This window comes from Mesoplodon bidens (genome assembly GCF_964165515.1).
Source record: "Mesoplodon bidens genome assembly, chromosome: 1".
Taxonomy (NCBI): Eukaryota; Metazoa; Chordata; class Mammalia; order Artiodactyla; family Ziphiidae; genus Mesoplodon; species Mesoplodon bidens.
In genome coordinates, this window is record NC_138176.1 from 215,722,216 (window position 1) to 215,745,264 (window position 23,049).

A 23,049-nucleotide genomic window follows, 5' to 3' on the forward strand; every position below is an offset into this window, starting at 1 on the left:
CTCCCACTTCATCCCAGCTTCCTCTTCGCCCCCTGTGTCCTCAAGTCAGTTCTCTACGTCTGTGTCTTTATTCCTGCCCTGCCACTAGGTTCATCAGTACCGTTTCTTTAGATTCCATATATGTGCATTAGCATACAGTATTTGTTTTTCTCTTTCTGAATTACTTCACTCTTTATGACAGACGCTAGGTCCATCCACCTCATTATAAATAACTCAATTTCGTTCCTTTTTATGGCTGAGTAATATTCCATTGTATATATGTGGCACATCTTCTTTATCCATTCATCTGTCAATGGACACTTAGGTTGCTTCCATGTCCTGGCTATTGTAAATAGAGCTGCAATGAATATTGTGGTACATGACTCTTTTTGAATTCTGGTTTTCTCAGGGTATGTGCTCAGTAGTGGGATTGCTGGGTCATATGGTAGTTCTATTTTCAGTTTTTTAAGGAACCTCCACACTGTTTTCCATAGTGGCTGTAACAATTTACTTTCCCACCAACAGTGCAAGAGGGTTCCCTTTTCTCCACACCCTCTCCAGCATTTATTGTTTCTAGATTTTTTGATGATGGCCATTCTGACTGGTGTGAGGTGATACCTCATTGTAGTTTTGATTTGCATTTCTCTAATGATCAGTGATGTTGAGCATCCTTCCATGTGTTTGTTGGCAATCTGTATGTCTTCTTTGGAGAAATGTCTATTTAGGTCTTCTGCCCATTTTTGGATTGGGTTGTTTGTTTTTTTGATATTGAGCTGCATGAGCTGCTTGTAAATTTTAGAGATTAATCCTTTGTCAGTTGCTTCATTTGCAAATATTTTCTCCCATTCTGAGGGTTGTCTTTTCCTGTCGTTTATGGTTTCCTTTGCTGTGCAAAAGCTTTTAAGTTTCATTAGGACCTTTGTTTATTTTTGTTTTTATTTCCATTTCTCTAGGACATGGGTCAAAAAGGATCTTGCTGTGATTTATGTCATAGAGTGTTCTGCCTATGTTTTCCTCTAAGAGTTTTACAGTGTCTGGCCTTACATTTAGGTCTTAATCCATTTTGAGTTTATTTTTGTGTATGGTGTTAGGGAGTATTCTAATTTCATTTTTTACACGTCCAGTTTTCCCAGCACCACTTACTGAAGAGACTGTCTTTTCTCCATTGTATATTCTTGCCTCCTTTGTCAAAGATAAGGTGACCATATGTGCGTGGGTTTATCTCTGGGCTTTCTATCCATTTCCATTGATCTATATTTCTGTTTTTGTGCCAGTACCATACTGTCTTGATTACTGTAGCTTTGTAGTATAGTCTGAAGTCAGGGAGCCTGATTCCTCCAGATCTGTTTTTCTTTCTCAAGATTGCTTTGGCTATTCAGGGTCTTTTGCGTTTCCATACAAATTGTAAATTTTTTTGTCCTAGTTCTGTGAAAAATACCATTGGTAATTTGATAGAGATTGCACTGAATAGAAGTACCATATGACCCAGCAATCCCACTACTGGGCATATATCCTGAGAAAATCATAATTCAAAAAGATACATGTACCACAATGTTCATTGCAGCACTATTTACAATTGCCAGGACATGGAAGCAACCTAAATGCCCATCAACAGATGAATGGATAAAGAAGATGTGGCACATATGTAAAATGGAATGTTATTTTCTGCATCTATTGAGATGATCATATGGTTTTTATCCTTGAGTTTGTTAATATGGTGTATCACATTGACTGACTTACATATGTTGAAGAATCCTTGCATTCCTGGGATAGACCCCACTTGATCATGGTGTATCATCCTTTTAATGTGTGGTTGGATTCTGTTTGCTAGTATTTTGTTGAGGATTTTTGCATCTATGTTCAGTGATATTGGCCTGTAGTTTTCTTTCCTTGCAACATCTTTGTCTGGTTTTGGTATCAGGGTGATGTTGGCCTCATAAAATGAGTTTGGGAGTGTTCCTCCCTCTGCTATATTTTGGAAGAGTTTGAGGATAGGTGTTAGCTCTTCTCTAAATGTTTGACAGAATTTGCCTGTGAAGCCATCTAGCCCTGGGCTTTTGTTTGTTGGAATATTGTTAACCACAGTTTTAATTTCATTACTTGTGATTGGTCTGTTCATGTTTTCTATTTCTTCCTGTTTCAGTCTTGGAAGGTTGTCCTTTTCTAAGAATTTGTCCATTTAATCCAGGTTGTCCATTTTATTGGCGTAGAGTTGCTTGTAGTAGTCTTTTATGACACTTTGTATTTCTGCAGTGTCAGTTGTTACTTCTCCTTTTTCATTTCTAACTCTGTTGATTTGAGCCTTCTCCCTTTTTTTCCTGATGAGTCTGGCTAATGGTTTATCAATTTTCTTTATGTTCTCAAACAACCAGCATTTAGTTTTATTGATCTTTGTTATTGTTTCCTTCATTTCTTTTTCCTTTATTTCTGATCTGATCTTTATGATTTCTTTCCTTCTGCTAACTTTGGGGTTTTTTTGTTTTTCTCTAATTGCTTTTGGTGTAAGGTTAAGTCATTTATTTGAGATATTTCTTATTTCTTGAGATAGGATTGTATTGCTATAAACTTCCCTCTTAGAACTGCTTTTGCTGCATCCCATAGGTTTTGGGTCATCGTGTTTTCATTATCATTTGTTTCTAGGTACTTTTGATTTCCTCTTTGATTTCTTTAGTGATCTCTTGGTTATTTAGTAGCGTATTGTTTAGCCTCCTTGCGTTTGTATTTTTTATAGTTCTTCTCCTGTCATTGATATCTAGTCTCATAATGTTGTGGTCAGAAAAGATGCTTGATATGATTTCAATTTTCTTAAATTTACTGAGGCTTGATTTGTGACCCAAAATGTGATCTATCCTGCAGAATGTTCCATGTGCACTTGAGAAGAAAGTGTATTCTGTTGTTTTTGGACGGAATGTCCTATAAATAGCAATTAAGTCCATCTGGTCTAGTGTGCTATTTAAAGCTGTGTTTCCTTGTTTATTTTCATTTTGGATGATCTGTCCATTGGTGTAAGTGGGGTGTTAAAGTCACCCTACTATTACTGTGTTATTGTTGATTTCCCCTTTTATGGCTGTTAGTATTTGCCTTATGTATTGAGGTGCTCCTATGTTGGATGCACAGATATTTACAATTGTTATATCTTCTTGGATTGATCCCTTGATCATATAGTGTACTTCCTTGTCTCTTATAATAGTCTTTATTTTAAAGTCTATTTTGTCTGATATGAGAATTGCTACTCCAGTGTTCTTTTGATTTCCATTTGCATGGAATATCTTTTTCCATCCCCTCACTTTCAGTCTGTATGTGTCCCTAGGTCTGAAGTGGGTCTCCAGTAGACAGCATATATACGGATCTTGTTTTTGTATCCATTCAGCCAGTCTGTGTCTTTTTGTTGGGGCATTTAATCCATTTACATTTAAGGTAATTATTGATATGTATATTCCTATTACCATTTTCTTAATTGTTTTTGGTTTGTTTTTGTAGGTCTTTTCCTTCTCGTGTGTTTCCTGCCTAGAGAAGTTCCTTTAGCATTTGTTGTAAAGCTGGTTGGTGGTGCTGAATTCTCTTAACTTTTGCTTGTCTGTAAAGCTTTTGATTTCTCTGTCAAATCTTAATGAGACCCTTGCTGGGTAGGGTAATCTTGGTTGTAGGTTTTTCCCTTTCATCACTTTAAATATATCTTGCCACTCCCTTCTGGCCTGTAGAGTTTCTGCTGAAAGATCAGCTGTTAACCTTATGGGGATTCTCTTGTATATTATTTGTTGCTTTTCCCTTGCTGATTTTAATATTTTTTCTTTGTGTTTAATTTTTGTTAGTTTGAGTCATATGTGTCTCAGCGTGTTTCTCCTTGGGTTTATCCTGTATGCGACTCTCTGCATCTCCTGGACTTGACTATTTCCTTTCCCATGTTGGGGAAGTTTTTAACTATAATTTCTTCAAATATTTTCTCAGACCCTTTCTTTTTTTCTTCTTCTTCTGGGACTCCTTCAATTCAAATGTTGGTGCATTTAATGTTGTCCCAGAGGTCTCTGAGACTGTCCTCAATTCTTTTCATTCTTTTTTCTTTATTCGGCTATGTGGCAGTTATTTCCACCATTCTATCTTCCAGCTCACTTATCCATTCTTCTGCCTCAGTTATTCTGCTATTGATTCCTTCTAGAGTATTTTTAATTTCAGTTATTGTGTTGTTCATTACTGTTTGTTTGCTCTTTAGATCTTCTAGGTCCTTGTTAAATGTTTCTTGTATTTTGTCTATTATATTTCTAAGATTTTGAATCATCTTTATTATCATTACTCTGAATTCTTTTTCAGGTAGTTTGCCTATTTTCTCTTCATTTATTTGGTCTTGTGGGTTTTTATCTTGCTCCTTTGCCTGTAAGATATTTCTCTGTCTTCTCATTTTGTCTAATTCACAGTATTTGAGGTCTCCTTTCCCTAGGCTGCAGGGTCGTAGTTCCTCTTGCTTCTGTTCTCTGCCCCCAGTGGTGGGGTTGGTCCAATGTCTTGTGTAGGCCTCCTGATGGGAGGGACTGGTGCCTGCATTCTGGTGGGTGGAGCTGAGTCTTTTTCCTCTGATGAGCAGGGCCGTGTCAGGTGGTATGTTTTGGGGTGTCTGTGAGCTTAGTATGACTTTAGGTAGTCTGTGTGCTGATGGGTGCGTTTGTGTTCCTGTCTTGTTTGTTGTTTGGTGTGAGAAGTCCAGCACTGGGAGCTGCTGGCAGTTGGGTGAAGCCGGGTCTTAGATTCAGATAGAGGCCTCTGTGAGAGCTCTCAGAGGTTAATCTTCCCTGGGGCTGGAAATTCTCTACTAGTCCAGCATCCTGGACTCAGTGCTCCCACTCCAGAGCCTCAGGCCCAACTTCTGGTCGAGGGACCAACACCCTGCAAGTTGCTTGTCCCAGCAATAAAGGGGTTTAAAAAAAATTTTTTTTAAGTCTAACAAAACTCCAAATGGTAAAAAGTAAAATCAAACAAATAGAAACAGAAACAAGGAAATGCTCACACACAAAGAAACAAAAACAGAACCAAGTAAAGCAAATAGCAAGAGAACAACCAGACAAACAAAAGAACCCAAGAACAAAATCAAGCAATTAAGAAGAAAGCCGACAAAAACCCAAAACCAAAAAACAAAACCAAAGCAGAGTGCCAACCAAATAAAGCAAGGAAACAAAACAAACTGAAAAAAATGACATTTTAAAAAAGAAAAAGAAGAGAAAGAGAAAGCGGAAAGAAGACAGAACAGAAAAGCAACGTAGGAACAGAAATCTAAAAAAGTAATAATAAAATAGGAAATATATTAAAGAAAAAAAAGACAAACAAAACCCCAGAGAAATGTTAAAAACAAAACCAAACAAACAAAAACAGAAACAAGGAAATACACACGTAAAAGAAACAAAAACAGAGGCAAATAAAACAAAAAGCAAGAGAACAACCAGACAAATAGAACTCAAAAATGAAATCAAACAATTAGGATTAATACTAACAAAAACACATAACCTAAAAACAAAACCAAAGCAGTGTGCCCACTGAAGAATAAAGCAAGGAAATAGAACAAACTGATAAAAATGATTTTAAAATAATAATAATAAAATAAAAAGGGAAAAAACACAGAACAGAAAAGCAAAATAGAAATGGAAATATTACAAAAATTAAAGAAAAAGAGGAAGAAAAACATAAGGGAAAAGAACACAGAACAACAGAAAAGCAAAGTAAAAATAGAAATATATAACAAAATAAATACATTATAAAACACAGAGATCCCAAAAGACTAAATTAAAAAAAAAAAACTAAAACAAGAACACAAAAAGAAAGAAAAAGAAACCAAAGGAAAAAAAAAAAAGAGAAGCCAGAACCAACAACAGAATGAATCAAAACATAATAAAATAAATAGTAATAATTATGTTTCCCTGGGGTCTCTGCTGTGAAGGTCCTTGCACACGCCGTGAGCCATAGCCCCCCTCCGCCTCCCCAGGAGCACCCCATCTGCCTCTGGGCTGGTCTCTGGACCTGCTGTGGGCCCTGTGGGGACCCCTCTGACTCTGATGTGGCCCAGTTCCTGCGTGTGCTGCCCCCAACGTCCACAGCTGCCAGAGCTGGACCGTTTTCATTTGTGGGAACACTCATTGTCTACTCAGATGTTCCATAAATGCAGGGTCTTCCTAGCTGATCATGGGGATTTAATCTGCAGCTTGTACAGCTGATGGAAAGATTTTCCATCCTCTTCCTTAGTCACCCCATCCCTGGGGTACAGCTTTGGTTTTATCCCCACCTCTGCGTGTGGTCCGCCCACAGGAGTCTGGTCCTGAGGCTGCCTTGGAGCTCCTGGGCCTGGCCCTGTGAGGACCGGGTGCAGAGGTGGTATGACTGCTTGGATCACAGGTGCCCCAGCGGCGCCAAATGCACAGGGGAGCCAGCGGCCATAGGTGCAAGAGATTTGGCCCCAGTGAGGGCCTTTTCCAGCACTCAGCATAAGGCATGTGAGGGCCAGCCCTGGCTGGGGTTTTTCTGGCACCCAGCAGCAGGCATGTAAGGGCCAGCCCTGAGAGGGTGGTTGTTTTTTTTTTTTAATTGCCCTGCAGCCAGCACATGAGGGCCAGCTCTGAGGGGCCTTTTTTATGTCTCAGCAGCCAGCGCACAAGAGCCAGCCCTGAGCGGGCTTCTTTTATTGTTGTTGGCAGGCAGCGACATGTGGGGAGGGAGAGGTTACAATAGTGGCTCCTCCCCCTGCGTGGGACTCAGCAGTAGTGCCCTGCTTCCATGGCAGTCCAGTCTTCCTCCATAGGCATTCCCTGCTGCAGATTTCTTCCCTCCCATCCCCTCAGTCCGTCTCGCCACAACGAACAGCAGTTCTCGCTCTGGGCCTGTTCTCCAATCCCCACACACCAGCTCCCAGCCCCCTTGCACACCTGTGAACACACATCCCAGTCCGGGGCACATAGGGCTGAGGTATGGACCGTCTGTGTAGTTCTCACTCTGTTCTGTCTGCCACAGATCAGCAGCTTCAAGCTCTTCCGACGGCGTCAAATGCTTCCATTCTGTCCCAGTGGATTTCCCCATCGGAGAGGGGGTATCCCCATTAGAGAGGGGGTTTCCCCACATTCGGGAATCTCTCCTCTGCTTCAGCTCCCATCTCCTGGGGGTGCAGGTCCCATCCCGCTTCCTCTCCTCCTCCTTCTCCCTTCCTTTTTTCCATCCTACCCAGTTATGCAGGGATCTTTCTAGTCCTTTCCATTGTCCAAGGTCTTCTGCTAGTTTTCAACTGGTGTTCAGTGAGAATTGTTGTATCTATAGATGTATTCCTGATGCATCCATGGAGAGAGATGAACTCCACGTCTACCTGCTCCTCCACCATCTTGAATCCTAAATTTCTGTCTTAAAGTTACTCCTGTAGAAAAATACTGTAAACCTTGGAAAGTATGTGCTTATTTTATATAACCATTTCAAACTATAGGATAAAAATCAAATTTTGAATATTAGTATTTAGCTCTCTCTCATCCCTTTTTACAATTCCTCCAGTCCAGTACTCTTTTATCTAGTAAACTTCCTTTCTGCTTTTCCAATTTCTATTCACATCATCCTCAGGTAAGTACAGAAATTTTCAGCCACGTTGAGAGCATGTACCCTCCATTTCCAGAACAGCATTCAGAAAGGAAGGAAAAAGACCAGTAACAGGATGACCATGCACTCAGAGCACTGTGCTCCCAGCAAAAGCACCTATGGGCAGGTTTACTAATTGACCTAACTGTGCTGTACAGCCACTGCCAACCTGCCAGGAGTGGAAAGGAGCATTTGAAAAGAAGAGTCAGCAAATTATCTGTGTTGTGTCTGGAGAATTATTTCATTTTCATATGAAATTCAAAACATTATACACATTTTGAAGTAAAAGGATATTACTACAACTTTTGGCAAAATTAGAGTTTACTTACCAACCACATCTACATTCTAAACATAATATACGTGAATGCATGTTTGTACATTTAAATAAGTTAAATTTGTTTATTTTCACTTTACAAAGCTTATTTTCACTATTACAAAGATAGTAGTTTATAAACCTAATCAGGAAATACTTTCTTGTTAAGTTCTATTCTCAAAGCTTCAGAAAAACACTTTGAATTTTTTAATTTCTTTAGTTCTCTTTATTAAGGTAAAATTGAAAGAATATGCAAATACCTTAGCATGAAAAGGTAAATATGGGTTCCCATTTTTTTAAGTGTGAAAAAAAAAGGTATTCTTCAAAAAAAAAATCCAAATGTAATCGTATTTTTTCCCCCAAAGGGGCTAACTATCCAAAATGTGCATTAGTCATTTTCTTGTTCCTCTAGAAACAATTTATAAAAGTTGGATGATTTCAGAAGTCTCAAATAGTTTAGCTGTAAGACTACCTATAGCTCATGAGAATGAAATAAATGATTTTAAAATCCTTTCCAAAGTTTCCATCATCCTAGAATTATATATTACCTCTTGGTTCCTTCCACTGGAACTAAAAAAGTTAAAATGAGTAGCTCTTAAGCTCTGTGGGACTGATAATATGAAGAGGAACAAGAAATAAAAGATGATAACTTACAAGGCAGAGGTTACTCGATCCTGGAATGAATCTGGGGGGATCCAATTCGAGCCTTTCAGAAATATGGGAAGTCCATTAATTTTGAAGTAGAAACTCAGACCACGAGATCCTTTTATGGGCTCTTCTATAAGTTCCACTGTCCTAAAATAAACCTATTATTAACAGAATTAAATAATGAATATGAAATTTAAAACATAAGCACATGACAAAACCAAACTGTATTGTTTACTATAGCCTTAAAAAAATAAGCAAAAGAGATTTTTTTTAAAGTAAACTTCCAAGCAGTTTACATGAACATAAATTAGTGTTAATTTTCTATCTGCTATGAAGCACTTAATATGGAAGTGCACATTTTAGAAAATATATATATAAATAAATTATTGCCAGGTCCTGTTATTTCTCTTTGAAAAGAAAAATACAGAAACCATTAAAGAGTGAAATATACTGTAGTCTTCCCCATGATGTAGGCATTTGCAATTATGTCAAAAGAAATATATTTGAGATAACACTTCAAAATTAAAACAAAAATTGATACTATTTCACAAAAGTGGGGAAAATATGTCACCAGTTAATTTGATGCATCTTTGAAACACACATTCTCATTTCAGTGTTATTAAAATGTGCCAAAACATGTATCTTAGAATCAAAGAAATACAGTACAAGGTATTTCATAATTTAACAACTGTCCAATTTTAATAGCACATTATTATAAAGTCATTTTGTTTAATGGGCAATTTAATCTTAACTAATTATCACATCAAACTCAATGTCTGAGACAGCACTGATATGGAGACTGGAGATGTAAGTGGTGCTCCAACTGGAAGAAAAGATGGAAGTACACAGTCCAGTGTTATCCTTGCTATGTGAGAAGAAGCTGAGACCTTTGTCCCTGTGACAGTCCAGCCAGGTTTCCCTACAGTTAAGAAGTGAGCAGCAAGACCTTAGATAGAAAAGATTGACATTCTTATCCAAATCTTCATTCTTTCCAGCCATAAACTGGATCAAGTACTGAGGGACACAGTTATATACCAACAAAGCCCGTCTTGAAACCAAGATTATGCATTTCTTCTCTAGTTAAAAATAATTAATAAATCAACTTATTTCATGTAATGAAAGTGTCCACCATTCTTCCACTTTCTGACCCTTGCCCTAATTAATATGACATGACAAAAGATATCAGAGTTAACTTTATGAGAAGACACAGAACAAGGCCCGGATGAGGAGGATATTGACATGGAATTACCACACCTGTTTTAGGATGCAAAAATGTAAAAAAATAATGGTTACTTTCAGAGGTAACTTTTAAAACATCTTGATGGTAGATTCAAACATCTAGAACAGCAGTTCTTTAAATGTGGCCAGGGGACCATATGAGATCCCTGGGAACCTTTCAACGGGTTTCCTGAGTTCAAAATTATTTTCACAGTAAAGCTAAAACATCATTTGCCTTTTTCACTCTTACTTTCTTTTGAGTATACAGTGGAATTTTCCAGAAGCTATGTGATGTGCAATGACATGGTCATTCTGACAGCTAATGGAATGTGTGCTTGTGTATTCTGGTGTGTTCTACTTCTCTAGCAGAGGTTGAGGGTATGAAGAGGTACATTTCCAGAGATTAACTCAATTTGTTCTCAGTACTACTGTGCTCTTACTAGCTGCCGCTGGTTATTCCTGCTATAACCTCTGTAGCCTCATTACTGTTCAATAAATTCTTATTTTGAATCTCAAAGTTTTCCTTGCAACTTACGCAGAAACACAAAAGGACTAGGTACCTTTTGTTAACTTGTTTCATGTAATATTCTTAAGTTTTCAAATAAAAAGAAATTTTAATTGAGACTCATTTAAACAATAATATTTTATCTCATTCTAAAAGAAAACTTACTTTTAATGTACTTTTTCCTAATTTTTGTCTTAAATTGCTGTCTTAAAATGGGATTAGAAGACTAACATTCTCACCTACAAACACACTGTCTACATTTAAAAGTGATGAAAAAAATGAAGCTGACATATCAGAGAGTCTTCTGACTCAAGGAAGGGAGGAATCTACTCTAAAGAAACTGGGTGAAATGATAAATAAGAAATGAGATTGTGATGAAAGCCATATTGCCCTCTACTTTGTAGATGTTAATAATTTATCTTATTGTATCTTATGCAATGGAACATTTAAAAAATACTATTTATGGTGCCAGTTATGTTGTAGTATCATTTTGAGACCAATCATTCTAAGTATAAAGAAAAAGGAACTGAATATTTTAAACTTAGACGGGTAAAATCTTCAAAAGGCTAACATTCTTTATTACGTTGTAATACATTGTTTTACATTGTATTATAATGTTTTTCAAACTAGAAATGACAAAGCACTAGAGTATCTCATAGGGTTGGTTTTCACACTGCATTTGCTGGAGAAGCACACATATTAGCTGAGAGAGTTTTACAGTGGGTAACACAGCTGGTGCCTTGGCAAAAATTAAGGCAGTGCCTCCAAACTGTGCTAGTAGCCATTTTATCCTTCACTTTCATGCATTATTGCGGGGGGGGGGCAGTTTCACTTCAGGATGTCCTTGATAAAGCAATAAAATTTATTAATTCTATTAAACCCCAACCTTGAGTACACATCACTGTACTAGACTGTAAGATGAAATAGGAACTATGAATAAAGCATCACGCATGATGGATGTCTTAAGGAAAAGTATCTGGGCCACAGTTTGAGTTGTAAGCTGAATTAGCCATCTGGTTTATAAAACCTGGTTCTTTTAACTTGAAAGAACTGCCAGACAAACTATGGTTATTCAGACTTGGTGACTTGGTAGACATTTTCTCGAAAATGACTGAAGTGAGTCTTGTCAGTTCAAGCAAGTAACAGTTAAAAATTAGGATTTAGGAAAACTTGTACACACAACCATGAGCTTGAGAGCTTCCCAAAAGTCATCAATGGTAATGTTAACAAATTTGAATGTGATTTATATACTAAAATGGCTTAACATTTGAAAACATTTAAAAATCTCCAGACACCAACATTTTTCAAATAACCAATGTATTATATTACAATAACATACATGGATAAAAAATCCATTATGGGAAGCAAGAAAAACTACAATCCTGCAGCCTGTGGAACAAAAACCACAGTCACAGAAAGACAGACAAGATGAAAAGGCATAGGATTATGTACCAGATAAAGGAACAAGATAAAGCCCCAGAAAAACAACTAAATGAAGTGGAGATAGGCAACCTTCCAGAAAAAGAATTCAGAATAATGCTAGTGAAGATGATCCAGGACCTCAGAAAAAGAATGGAGGCAAAGATCGAGAAGATACAAGAAATGTTTAACAAAGACCTAGAAGAATTAAAGAACAAACAAACAGAGATGAACAATACAATAACTGAAATTAAAACTACACTAGAAGGAATCAATAGCAGAATAACTGAGGCACAAGAATGGATAAGTGACCTGGAAGACAGAATGGTGGAACCCACTGCTGCTGAACAGAATAAAGAAAAAAGAATGAAAAGAAATGAAGACAGCCTAAGAGACCTCTGGGACAACATTAAATGCAACAACATTCGCATTATAGGGGTCCCAGAAGGAGAAGAGAGAGAGAAAGGACCTGAGAAAATATTTGAAAAGATAATAGTCGAAAACTTCCCTAACATGGGAAAGGAAATAGCCACCCAAGTCCAGGAAGCACAGCGAGTCCCATACAGGATAAACCCAAGGAGAAACACACCAAGACACATAGTAATCAAATTGACAAAAATTAAAGACAAAGAAAAATTATTGAAAGCAACAAGGGAAAAACAACAAGTAACATACAAGGGAACTCCCATAAGGTTAACAGCTGATTTCTCAGCAGAAACTCTACAAGCCAGAAGGGAGTGGCATGATATACTTAAAGTGATGAAAGGGAAGAACTTACAACCAAGATTACTCTACCCAGCAAGGATCTCATTCAGATTTGATGGAGAAATCAAAAGCTTTACAGACAAGCAAAAGCTAAGAGAATTCAGCACCACCAAACCAGCTCTACAACAAATGCTAAAGGAACTTCTCTAAGTGAGAAACACAAGAGAAGAAAAGGATCAACAAAAACAAACCCAAAACAATTAAGAAAATGGTCATAGGAACATACATATCGATAATTACCTTAAACATGAATGGATTAAATGCTCCAACCAAAAGACACATGCTTGCTGAATGGATACAAAAACAAGACCCATATTACATAGCTGTCTACAAGAGACCCACTTCAGACCTAGGGACACATACAGACTGAAAGTGAGGGGATGGAAAAAGATATTCCATGCAAATGGAAATCAAAAGAAAGCTGGAGTAGCAATACTCATATCAGATAAAACACTTTAAAATAAACAGTGTTACAAGAGACAAGGAGGGACACTACATGATGATCAAGGGTTCAATCCAAGAAGAAGATATAACAATTATAAATATATATGCACCCAACACAGAAGCACCTCAATACATAAGGCAACTGTTAACAGCTATAAAAGAGGAAATCAACAGTAACACAATAATACTGGGGGACTTTAACACCTCACTTACACCAATGGACAGATGATCCATAATGAAAATAAATAAGGAAAGAGAAGATTTAAATGACACAACAGACAAGATAGATTTAATTGATATTTATAGGACATTCCATCCAAAACCAGCAGATTACACTTTCTTCTCAAGTGCACATGGAACATTCTACAGGATAGGTCACATCTTGGGTCACAAATCAAGCCTCAGTAAATTTAAGAAAACTGAAATCATATCAAGCATCTTTTCTGACCACAGTGCTATGAGATTAGAAATGAATTACAGGGAAAAATACGTAAAAAACACAAACTAATGGAGGCTAAACAATACGTTACTAAATAACCAAGAGAACAGTGAAGAAATCAAAGAGGAAATCAAAAAATACCTAGAGACAAATGACAATGAAAACACGGTGATCCAAAACCTATGGGGGCTTCCCTGGTGGCGCAGTGGTTGAGAGTCTGCCTGCCGATGCAGGGGACATGGGTTCGTGCCCCGGTCCGGGAGGATCCCACATGCCGCGGAGCGGCTGGGCCTGTGAGCCATGGCCGCTGGGCCTGCACGTCCGAAGCCTGCGCTCCACAACAGGAGAGGCCACAACAGTGAGAGGCCCGCATACCACAAAAACAAAAACAAAAACAACCTATGGGATGCAGCAAAAGCAGTTCTAAGAGGGAAGTTTATAGCTATACAAGCCTACTTCAAGGAACAAGAAGAATCTCAAGTAAACAATCTAACCTTACACCTAAAGGAACTAGAGAGAGAAGAACAAATAAAACCCAAAGTTAGCAGAAGGAAAGAAATCATAAAGATCAGAGCAGAAATAAATGAAATAGAAACAAAGAAAACAGTAGCAAAGATCAATAAAACTAAAAGCTGGTTCTTTGAGAAGATAAACAAAATTGATAAACCATTAGCCAGACTCATTGAGAAAAAGAAGGAAAGGACTCAAATCAATAAAATTAGAAATGAAAAAGGAGAAGTTACAACAGGCACTGCAGAAATACAAAGCATCCTAAGAGACTACTACAAGCAACTCTATGCCAATAAAAGGGACAACCTGGAAGAAATGGACAAATTCGTAGAAAGGTATAACCTTCCAAGACTGAACCAGGAAGAAACAGGAAATATGAACAGACCAATCACAAGTAATGAAATTGAAACTGTGATTAAAAATCGTCCAGCAAACAAAAGTCCAGGACCAGATGGCTTCACAGGGAAATTCTACCAAACATTTAGAGAAGAGCTAACACCCATCTTTCTCAAACTCTTCCAAAAAACTGCAGAGGAAGGAACACTCTCAAACTCATTCTACAAGGCCACCATCACCCTGATACCAAAACCAGACAAAGATACTACAAAAAGAGAAAATTACAGACCAATATCACTGATGAATATAGATGCAAAAATCCTCAACAAAATACTAGCAAACAGAATCCAACAACACATTAAAAGGATCATACACCATGATCAAGTGGGATTTATCCCAGGGATGCAAGGATTCTTCAACATACGCAAATCAATCAATGTGATACACCATACTAACAAATTGAAGAATAAAAACCATATGATCATCTCAATAGATGCAGAAAAAGCTTTTGACAAAATTCAACACCCATTTATGATAAAACCTCTCCGGAAAGTGGGCATAGAGGGAAGCTACCTCAACATAATAAAGGCCATATACAACAAACCCACAGCAAACATCATTCTCAATGGTGAAAAACTGAAAGCATTTCCTCTAAGATCAGGAACGAGACAAGGATGTCCACTCTCACCACTATTATTCAACAACGTTTTGGAAGTCCTAGCCATGGCAATCAGAGAAGAAAAAGAAATAAAAGGAATCCAAGGTGGAAAAGAAGAAGTAAAACTGTCACTGTTTGCAGATGACATGATACTATACATAGAGAATCCTAAAAATGCCACCAGAAAACTACTAGAGCTAATCAGTGAATTTGGTAAAGTTGCAGGATACAAAATTAATGCGCAGAAATCTCTTGCATTCCTATATAGTAATGATGAAAAATCTGAAAGAGAAATTATGCAAGAACTCCCATTTACCATTGCAACAAAAAGTATAAAATACCTAGGAATAAACCTACCTAGGGAAACAAAAGATCTGTATGCAGAAAACTATAAGATACTGATGAGAGAAATTAAAGATGATACCAACAGATGGAGAGATATACCATGTTCTTGGATTGGAAGAATCAATATTGTGAAAATGAGTATACTGCCCAATGCAATCTACAGATTCAATGCAATCCCTATCAAATTACCAATGGCATTTTTTACAGAACTAGAACAAATCATCTTAAAATTTGTATGGAGACACAAAAGACCCCGAATAGCCAAAGCGGTCTTGAGGGAAAAAAAACGGAGCTGGAGGAATCAGACTCCCTGACTTCAGACTACACTACAAAGCTACAGTAATCAAGACAATATGGTACTGGCACAAAAACAGAAACATAGATCAATGGAACAAGATAGAAAGCCCAAAGATAAACCCACACACCTATGGTCAACTAATCTATGACAGAGATATACAATGGAGAAAAGACAGTCTCTTCAATAAGTGCTGCTGGGAAAACTGGACAGGTACATGTAAAAGAATGAAATTAGAACACTCCCTAACACCATACACAAAAATAAACTCAAAATGGATTCGAGATCTAAATGTAAGACCGGACACTATAAAACTCTTAGAGGAAAACATAGGAAGAACACTCTTTGACATAAATCACTACAAGATTTTTTTGATCCACCTCCTAGAGTAATGGAAATAAAAAGAAAAATAAACAAACGGGACCTAATGAAACTTCAAAGCTTTTGCACAGCAAAGGAAACTGTAAACAAGATGAAAAGACAGCCCTCAGAATGGGAGAAAATATTTGCAAACGTATCAACGGACAAAGGATTAATCTCCAAAATATATAAACAGCTCATGCAGCTCAATATTAAAGAAACAAACAACCCAATCCAAAAATGGGCAGAAGACCTAACTAGACATTTCTCCAAAGAAGACATACAGATGGCCAAGAAGCACATGAAAAGCTGCTCAACATCACTAATTATTAGAGAAATGCAAATCAAAACTACAATGAGGTATCACCTCACACCAGTTAGAATGGGCATCATCAGAAAACGTACAAACAACAAATGCTGGAAAGGGGGTGGAGAAAAGGGAACCCTCTTGCACTGTTGGTGGGAATGTAAATTGATACAGCCACTATGGAGAACAGTATGGAGGTTCCTTAAAAAACTAAAAACAGAATTACCATATGATCCAGCAATCCCACTACTGGGCATATACCCAGAGAAAACCATAATTCAAAAAGACACATGTACCCCAATGTTCACTGCAGCACTATTTACAATAGCCAGGTCATGGAAGCAACCTAAATGCCTGTCGACAGATGAATGGATAAAGAAGTTGTGGTACATATATACAATGGAATACTACTCAGCCACATAAAGGAACAAAACTGGGTCATTTTTTGAGATGTGGATGGATCTGAAGACTGTCATACAGAGTGAAGTAAGTCAGAAAGTGAAAAACAAATATCGTATATTAACACATGTATGTGGAACCTAGAAAAATGGTACAGATGAACCAGTTTGCAGGGCAGATGTTGAGACACAGATGTAGAGAAGAAACATGTGGACACCAAGGGGGGAAAACCATGGTGGGGTGGGGATTGTGGTGTGCTGAACTGGGCGATTGGGATTGACATGTATACACTGATGTGTATGAAATTGATGACTAATAAGAACCTGTAGTATAAAAAAACAAAGAAACAAACAAAAACAACTAATATTAAACTTTCTTTGGGTTATTTGTATGGAAATATGTTAATATAAATGTTTCAGACATTACATGAAATTTCTAATAATCTTATATGTTCTGGTATAAGTCATAATTCTAGTTATTACTTTAAAATGTATATCTCAGAAATAACTAAATTTCCTTGTCAATTGCATTATTATGAACTTTCATCAAATCTTTAACTGTGGTCTTTTTTTTTTTTTTTTTTTCAGTACGCGGGCCTCTCACTGTTGTGGGCTCTCCCGTTGCGGAGCACAGGCTCCGGACACGCAGGCTCAGTGGCCATGGCTCACGGGCCCAGCCACTTCGCAGCACGTGGGATCTTCCTGGACCAGGGCACGAACCGGTGTCCCCTGCATCGGCAGGCGGACTCTCAACCACTGCGCCACCAGGGAAGCCCAACTGTGGTCATTTTTAAGTCTTTTGTCATTTACAGACAGTTCTGGGTGTACTCTGATGCTTTCACAAAAATGTTCCTATAAAAGGGTTTCATCTTCAAGGAATTCATGGAAAAGGCTCTGACAAGTACAGGTTTCTGGTAACTGACTATACTGCTGAACTGAATGAATAAGCATTTTCAGAACTCTAATAGAAAACTGATGAATTCATAAAAGTGCTAACAAAAGATCAAGATGAAAAAAAAATTAATTACATGCGAGTGAGTGAACTGATGAGGATGATTATAATTTTTGTGAGTTTCTGTTTGAATAAAAAAAAAATCCCACAAGGACTCAGAGGCAAAAAATATACAAATCCATTTTCACTGCAAAGTAAAGGAGATGTTACAGTGGAGGATTACTGGACTGAATGTCAATATTATGACATAGTATGAGTGTGTTTCGTGTTTGGTAATTGCAATCATTGTTGCTTTTGTTGTGGTCATCCATTTACAATGCTTGGTGTCAGTTTATTTATCACTTGTAAAAATAAAATACAGTGTGTGTGAAAAAAAAATCCATTATGAAGAGAATGGTCTCATACCATACACAAAAATAGACTCAAAATGGCTTATATACTTAAATATAAGACATGACACCATACCACTCCTAGAAGAGAGCACAGGCAAAACATTCTCTGACATAAATCATATCAATGTTTTCTTAGGTCAGTCTCCCAGGGCAATAGATATAAAAGCAAAAATAAACAAATGGGACCTAATCAAACTTACAGGCTTCTGCAGAGCAAAGGAAACCATAAACAAAATGAGAAGACAACCTATGGACTGGGAGAAAATATTTGCAAATGATGCAACTGACAAGGGATTAACCTCCAAAATTCACAAACAGCTCGTGTGGCTCAATATCAGAAAAAACAAATAACCCCATCTAAAGATAGGCAGAAGATATAAATAGACATTTTCCAAAGAAGACATACTGATGGCCAACAGGAATGTGAAAAGATGCTCAGCATTACTAATTATTAGAGAAACACAAATCAAAACTGCAAGATACCACCTCACACCAGTCAGAATGGCCATTATTAAAAAGTCTACAAATAACAAATGCTGGAGAGCGCATGGAGAAAAGAGAACCCTCCTGTACTGTTGGTGGGAATGTAACTTGGTGCAGCCACTATGGAAAACAGTATGGAGGTTCCTTAAAAAACTGAAAATAGAGTTGCCATATGATACAGTAATCCTACTCCTAGGCATATATCCAGACAAAACTATAATTCAAAAAGACACATGCACCCCTATATTTATAACAGCACTATTCACAATAGCCAAGACATAGAAACAACCTAAATGTCCATCGACAGAGGAATGGATAAAGAAGATGTGGTACATGTATACAATGGAGTACTACTCGGCCATAAAAAAGAACAAAATAATGCCCATTTGTGGCAACATGGATGGACCTAGAGATTATCATATTAAGTGAAGTAAGTCAAAAAAAGAAAGACAAATACCATATGATATCACTTACATGTGGAATCTAAAATGTAATACAGGGCTTCCCTGGTGGCGCAGTGGTTGAGAGTCTGCCTGCCGATGCAGGGGACACGGGTTCGTGCCCCGGTCCGGGAAGATCCCACATGCTGCGGAGCGGCCGGGCCCATGGACCATGGCCGCTGAGCCTGCGCGTCCAGAGCCTGTGCTCCGCAACGGGAGAGGCCACAGCAGTGAGAGGCCCGCGTACCGCAAAAAAAAAAAAAAAAAGCTAAAATGTAATACAGATGAACTTATCTATGAAACAGAAACAGACTCAAGCAGACAGAGAACAGACACGTGGTTGCCAAGCAGAGGGGGAAGGGATGGAGTGGAACTTGGGGTTAGCAGATGCAAACTACTATATATAGAATGGATAAATAACAAGGTCCTACTGTATAGTACAGGGAACTATATTCAATATCCTGTGATAAACTATAATGGAAAAGAATAATAAAAAAGAATGTATATATATATATATGTATAATTGAACCACTTTGCCGTACAGCAGAAATTAACACAACATTGTAAATGAACTATATACTTCAATTTAAAAAAAATAAAAATCCATTACAAGTGCAAGATATACCAATAGATTTTAATGCAACGGAGTATAAACAGCTCATCAAAATGGTTTTAGACTCCACATTGCAACTAACCTTTAAGAAACTACCACTTAAAAAAAAAAAAAAGAAACTACCACTTGTTAAGTTCTAGTGCAGTACCAAAAAATACCCACAATTACCTGAAAAGGCTATTAAAATACTCCTCTCTTTTCCAACTATGTTATCTCTGTGAGGCCAGAATTTCTTCATATATTTCAACAAAAACAATATATTGCAAACTAATTGGAAGCAGAAGAAAATGAGAATCCAGCTGTCTACTAATAAGCAAGACATTAGACATGTAAAACAATCATTATTCTCACTAAATTTTTTATTCTATAAATATATTTACTTTTAATAAAATGACATATATTAACATGTCATGGGTTTAGTATTGTGAGTTGAAATGAATAAATAAAGATTTAAACCTCTGCTTTAATATTTACCCACAAACAAAAGCACTTTAGGGTCCTCAATAATTTTTAAGAATATGAAGCAGTTGAGTCCAAAAAATTTTGAGAATCACTAATCAAGAAAATAGAACTCGGGGCCTCCCTGGTGGCGCAGTGGTTGAGAGTCCGCCTGCCGATGCAGGGGATACGGGTTCGTGCCCCGGTCCGGGAGGATCCCATATGCCGCGGAGCGGCTGGGCCCGTGAGCCATGGCCGCTGAGCCTGCGCGTCCGGAGCCTGTGCTCCGCAAGGGGAGAGGCCACAACAGTGAGAGGCCCGCGTACCAAAAAAAAAAAAAAAAAAAAGAAAATAGAACTCATTTATATCTTTATATCCATTAATGCTACAAATAATATTAATGATAAAACACAACTTCTAACATAGTTTTTCATTTCTGTGCAAATTTTCTCATGAAAAGACAGCTATCCCTATCTCCCAGTCCCTACAATAACAATTTTATGACCCCAGTCAAAGTAAACCCTAACCCATCTGACAGTGCCTCAGAGGTGAAGCAGTAATTACCAGGCACATTTCCCTATGCACATTCTTTGAGAGGTTAAAGGCTGGTCTGTCTATGATTAGTGTCAGTAAAACCATGTCCTCTGGCAATATTGACAGGTAACATAAAAGCCTTCTTCTACAGCAAGTGATTTTACCTCAGAGAAAATAATGGGCTCTGAGAAAGGTTTCTTGACAAGACCCCTGAGTAACACATTTACAACCAGAGTGAATATACTACCTCCTTACAAAATCAAAAATATTTTAAACAGCTCAACAAAGTAAGTTACTGTCTAAAAGTAGAAGAGGGTGTAAATATCTAAGAACCTAAATGTGTAAGTCAAGCAGTTTGAATTTAAAAAATTTTTAATTTCCAAACTTTTCTATCTAATGTTGAAGGTTCTATTAGCAAGTCACTAAATTACTTTTTAACTTAGCTTCATGATATCATTTTTAAAATAGAAGGATTAACTTTAAAAGTACAGGATAGCTGAACACATTTTTTTAGACAGGAGTTAGGAATATCTTAACTAAAGGGCTTTAAGAGGTTTGTGACTGATAAGTAAATACCATATACTTCTCAAATTTCTTTCTCTGGCAGACGAAACAAATGATGATGTAATGAAGCATTGATTCATAAAGTGAGTATTACTTCTCAGCTGTCTATACTCAAATACTTAAAAAGCTGTCATAGTATCACTAGATTTTCAAAAGAATAAGTTTCTTCTTTTTTAAAAAAAATAACATTTCTAAACATTGGCAAGTGTTAAGTGAAATATTTTTCAAATAATTTTCATGCATTTCCAAAGTACACTTTCTAAAACAATTTCATCTCTACTGTCATGCATTTTTAGTGACAACCAAACCCCACATTTCTGTCTGCTCTGAAAGTCCTCTAACATGCAGAAATACTGAGAAAACTGGTGCTGGATCTCCACAAAGAACTCTCCTCAAACAGACCTGCACAAGAAGATGCAAGAGTGGCTCTCCTTGTTGTGACCTAGAAGTCTGCAGACAGCAGCACAACCAGAAGTTAACAGATTAAAGTTTACATCAGTATCGTTACTTGATTGATATCTTTGTAGCCAGATGTATATTTCGTGTATCTGACACTAGATAGGATCACTTTTTAACATACCCCTCTTCTATATGACAAAATTATTTTCAGTAATAATAATGAAATAAAATGAATAATGACAGTGGCCAGAAAAAATGCAGACACTGAAAGGTCTCTTGTATTTAACTCCATATGAATAATCACACCGTTTTTTAAGTAAAATAAACGTTAGAGTATAAAAAAGGAAAAAGTACTGGATTCATGAATTTGATTATATTAATTTTTTTAAAAAGAAACTAACATATCTACATATTGGTTTGTTATAGTAATGGATAATAATATTTGCTAATTTGAGCCTTAACTTCTAAAAATGTCAGGAACCTTGTCAAGGGCTTCCCTGGTGGCACAGTGGTTGAGAGCCCACCTGTCGATGCTGGGGACACGGGTTCGTGCCCCGGTCCGGGAAGATCCCACATGCCGCGGAGCGGCTGGGCCCGTGAGGCATGGCCACTGAGCCTGCACGTCCGGAGCCTGTGCTCCACAACGGGAGAGGCCACAACAGTGAGAGGCCCGCGTACCGCAAAAAAAAAAAAAAAAAAGAATATAGCCAGATTTGTCAATCTATCCTTGAATAATTGATGGAAAAACACCTTTTATTAATTTTAATTTAGAAATGTTCTTTCAAATAAAGCCAAAGATATACAATATTTTGGGAAGGTATTAGATAAAAAGATAAGTTTGCCAGAGATTCATAAAAATTCCTCTTCACATTAAATTCCAAAAAAAGCAGTAGTATCCATGTCCGTTTCCTTGAGATCCATTCAAACTGCTTACAAATGCCCCTGGGTTCAAAAATTTTCCACTTCTCAAGTATTTCTTCTGCAAAATCAGAGAAAATGGCTGAATGATAGTGAACACAGATATATAATCCATTGCTTTAGAACAACTCCAGTTCTTGGTGAAAACGGTTGGTATATTCAACATTGCTATTTTGATTTCTTCAGGCAATGTAAGATCAGCATCTCCTGTTGTTTCTCCTGGCACTCTTCTTCAAATTTTTATTCTTTTTTTTCTATGTAAATGTCCATTTCCTTGCAGTTTGTTTTTGAAAAATGAATAGCCTTCAAAATTTCTGTGCACTTATCTTCAAAGATGAATTTCAAAAGCTTGGAATTTCACTGTACATTGCTCAAAGTATATATATTTGTATCTGATTAACCTCATCTAAAATTCTACACTAAGGAGAGGAAAAAAAAAAAGATAATTCGGAAGAGAAAACCCACACTAGCAGAGAACAAAATCTGAGCTGATTCACACATGTCCACATTTGCTTTGGCTCACAGAGGACTTCAAAGTTGAGATTAGCTTTTCAAAATTTAGCTTTACAGTGCCCTAGCTTCATAATGAGCATTCCTTTTGTCTAGGAAAGACTTTCTGCAGCTTTTTCCAATGATGAGGTGAGATTAAAAAGAATGAATACAATTTTTCCAAACTTCCAGAAAATGTCACACATGAAGAAATGTTTCCAAAACAGCAAATTCTGCAAGGTTCAAAGAATGATTTTCAGTTAACCATAACAGAGGTTTATAAAACAACGATCCT

General features: G+C 37.3%; 1 protein-coding gene across 1 annotated transcript in view; it reads right to left on the bottom strand.

Moving 5' to 3' along the window:
- Positions 1–23,049, bottom strand: part of MANBA (mannosidase beta) — a 136,938-nt gene that overhangs the window by 72,579 nt on the left and 41,310 nt on the right. The window contains exon 8 of the mRNA XM_081252712.1: positions 8,540–8,691. Within this exon, the coding sequence (XP_081108838.1) occupies positions 8,540–8,691 (152 nt within the window). The remainder of the gene's footprint in view (positions 1–8,539; positions 8,692–23,049) is intronic.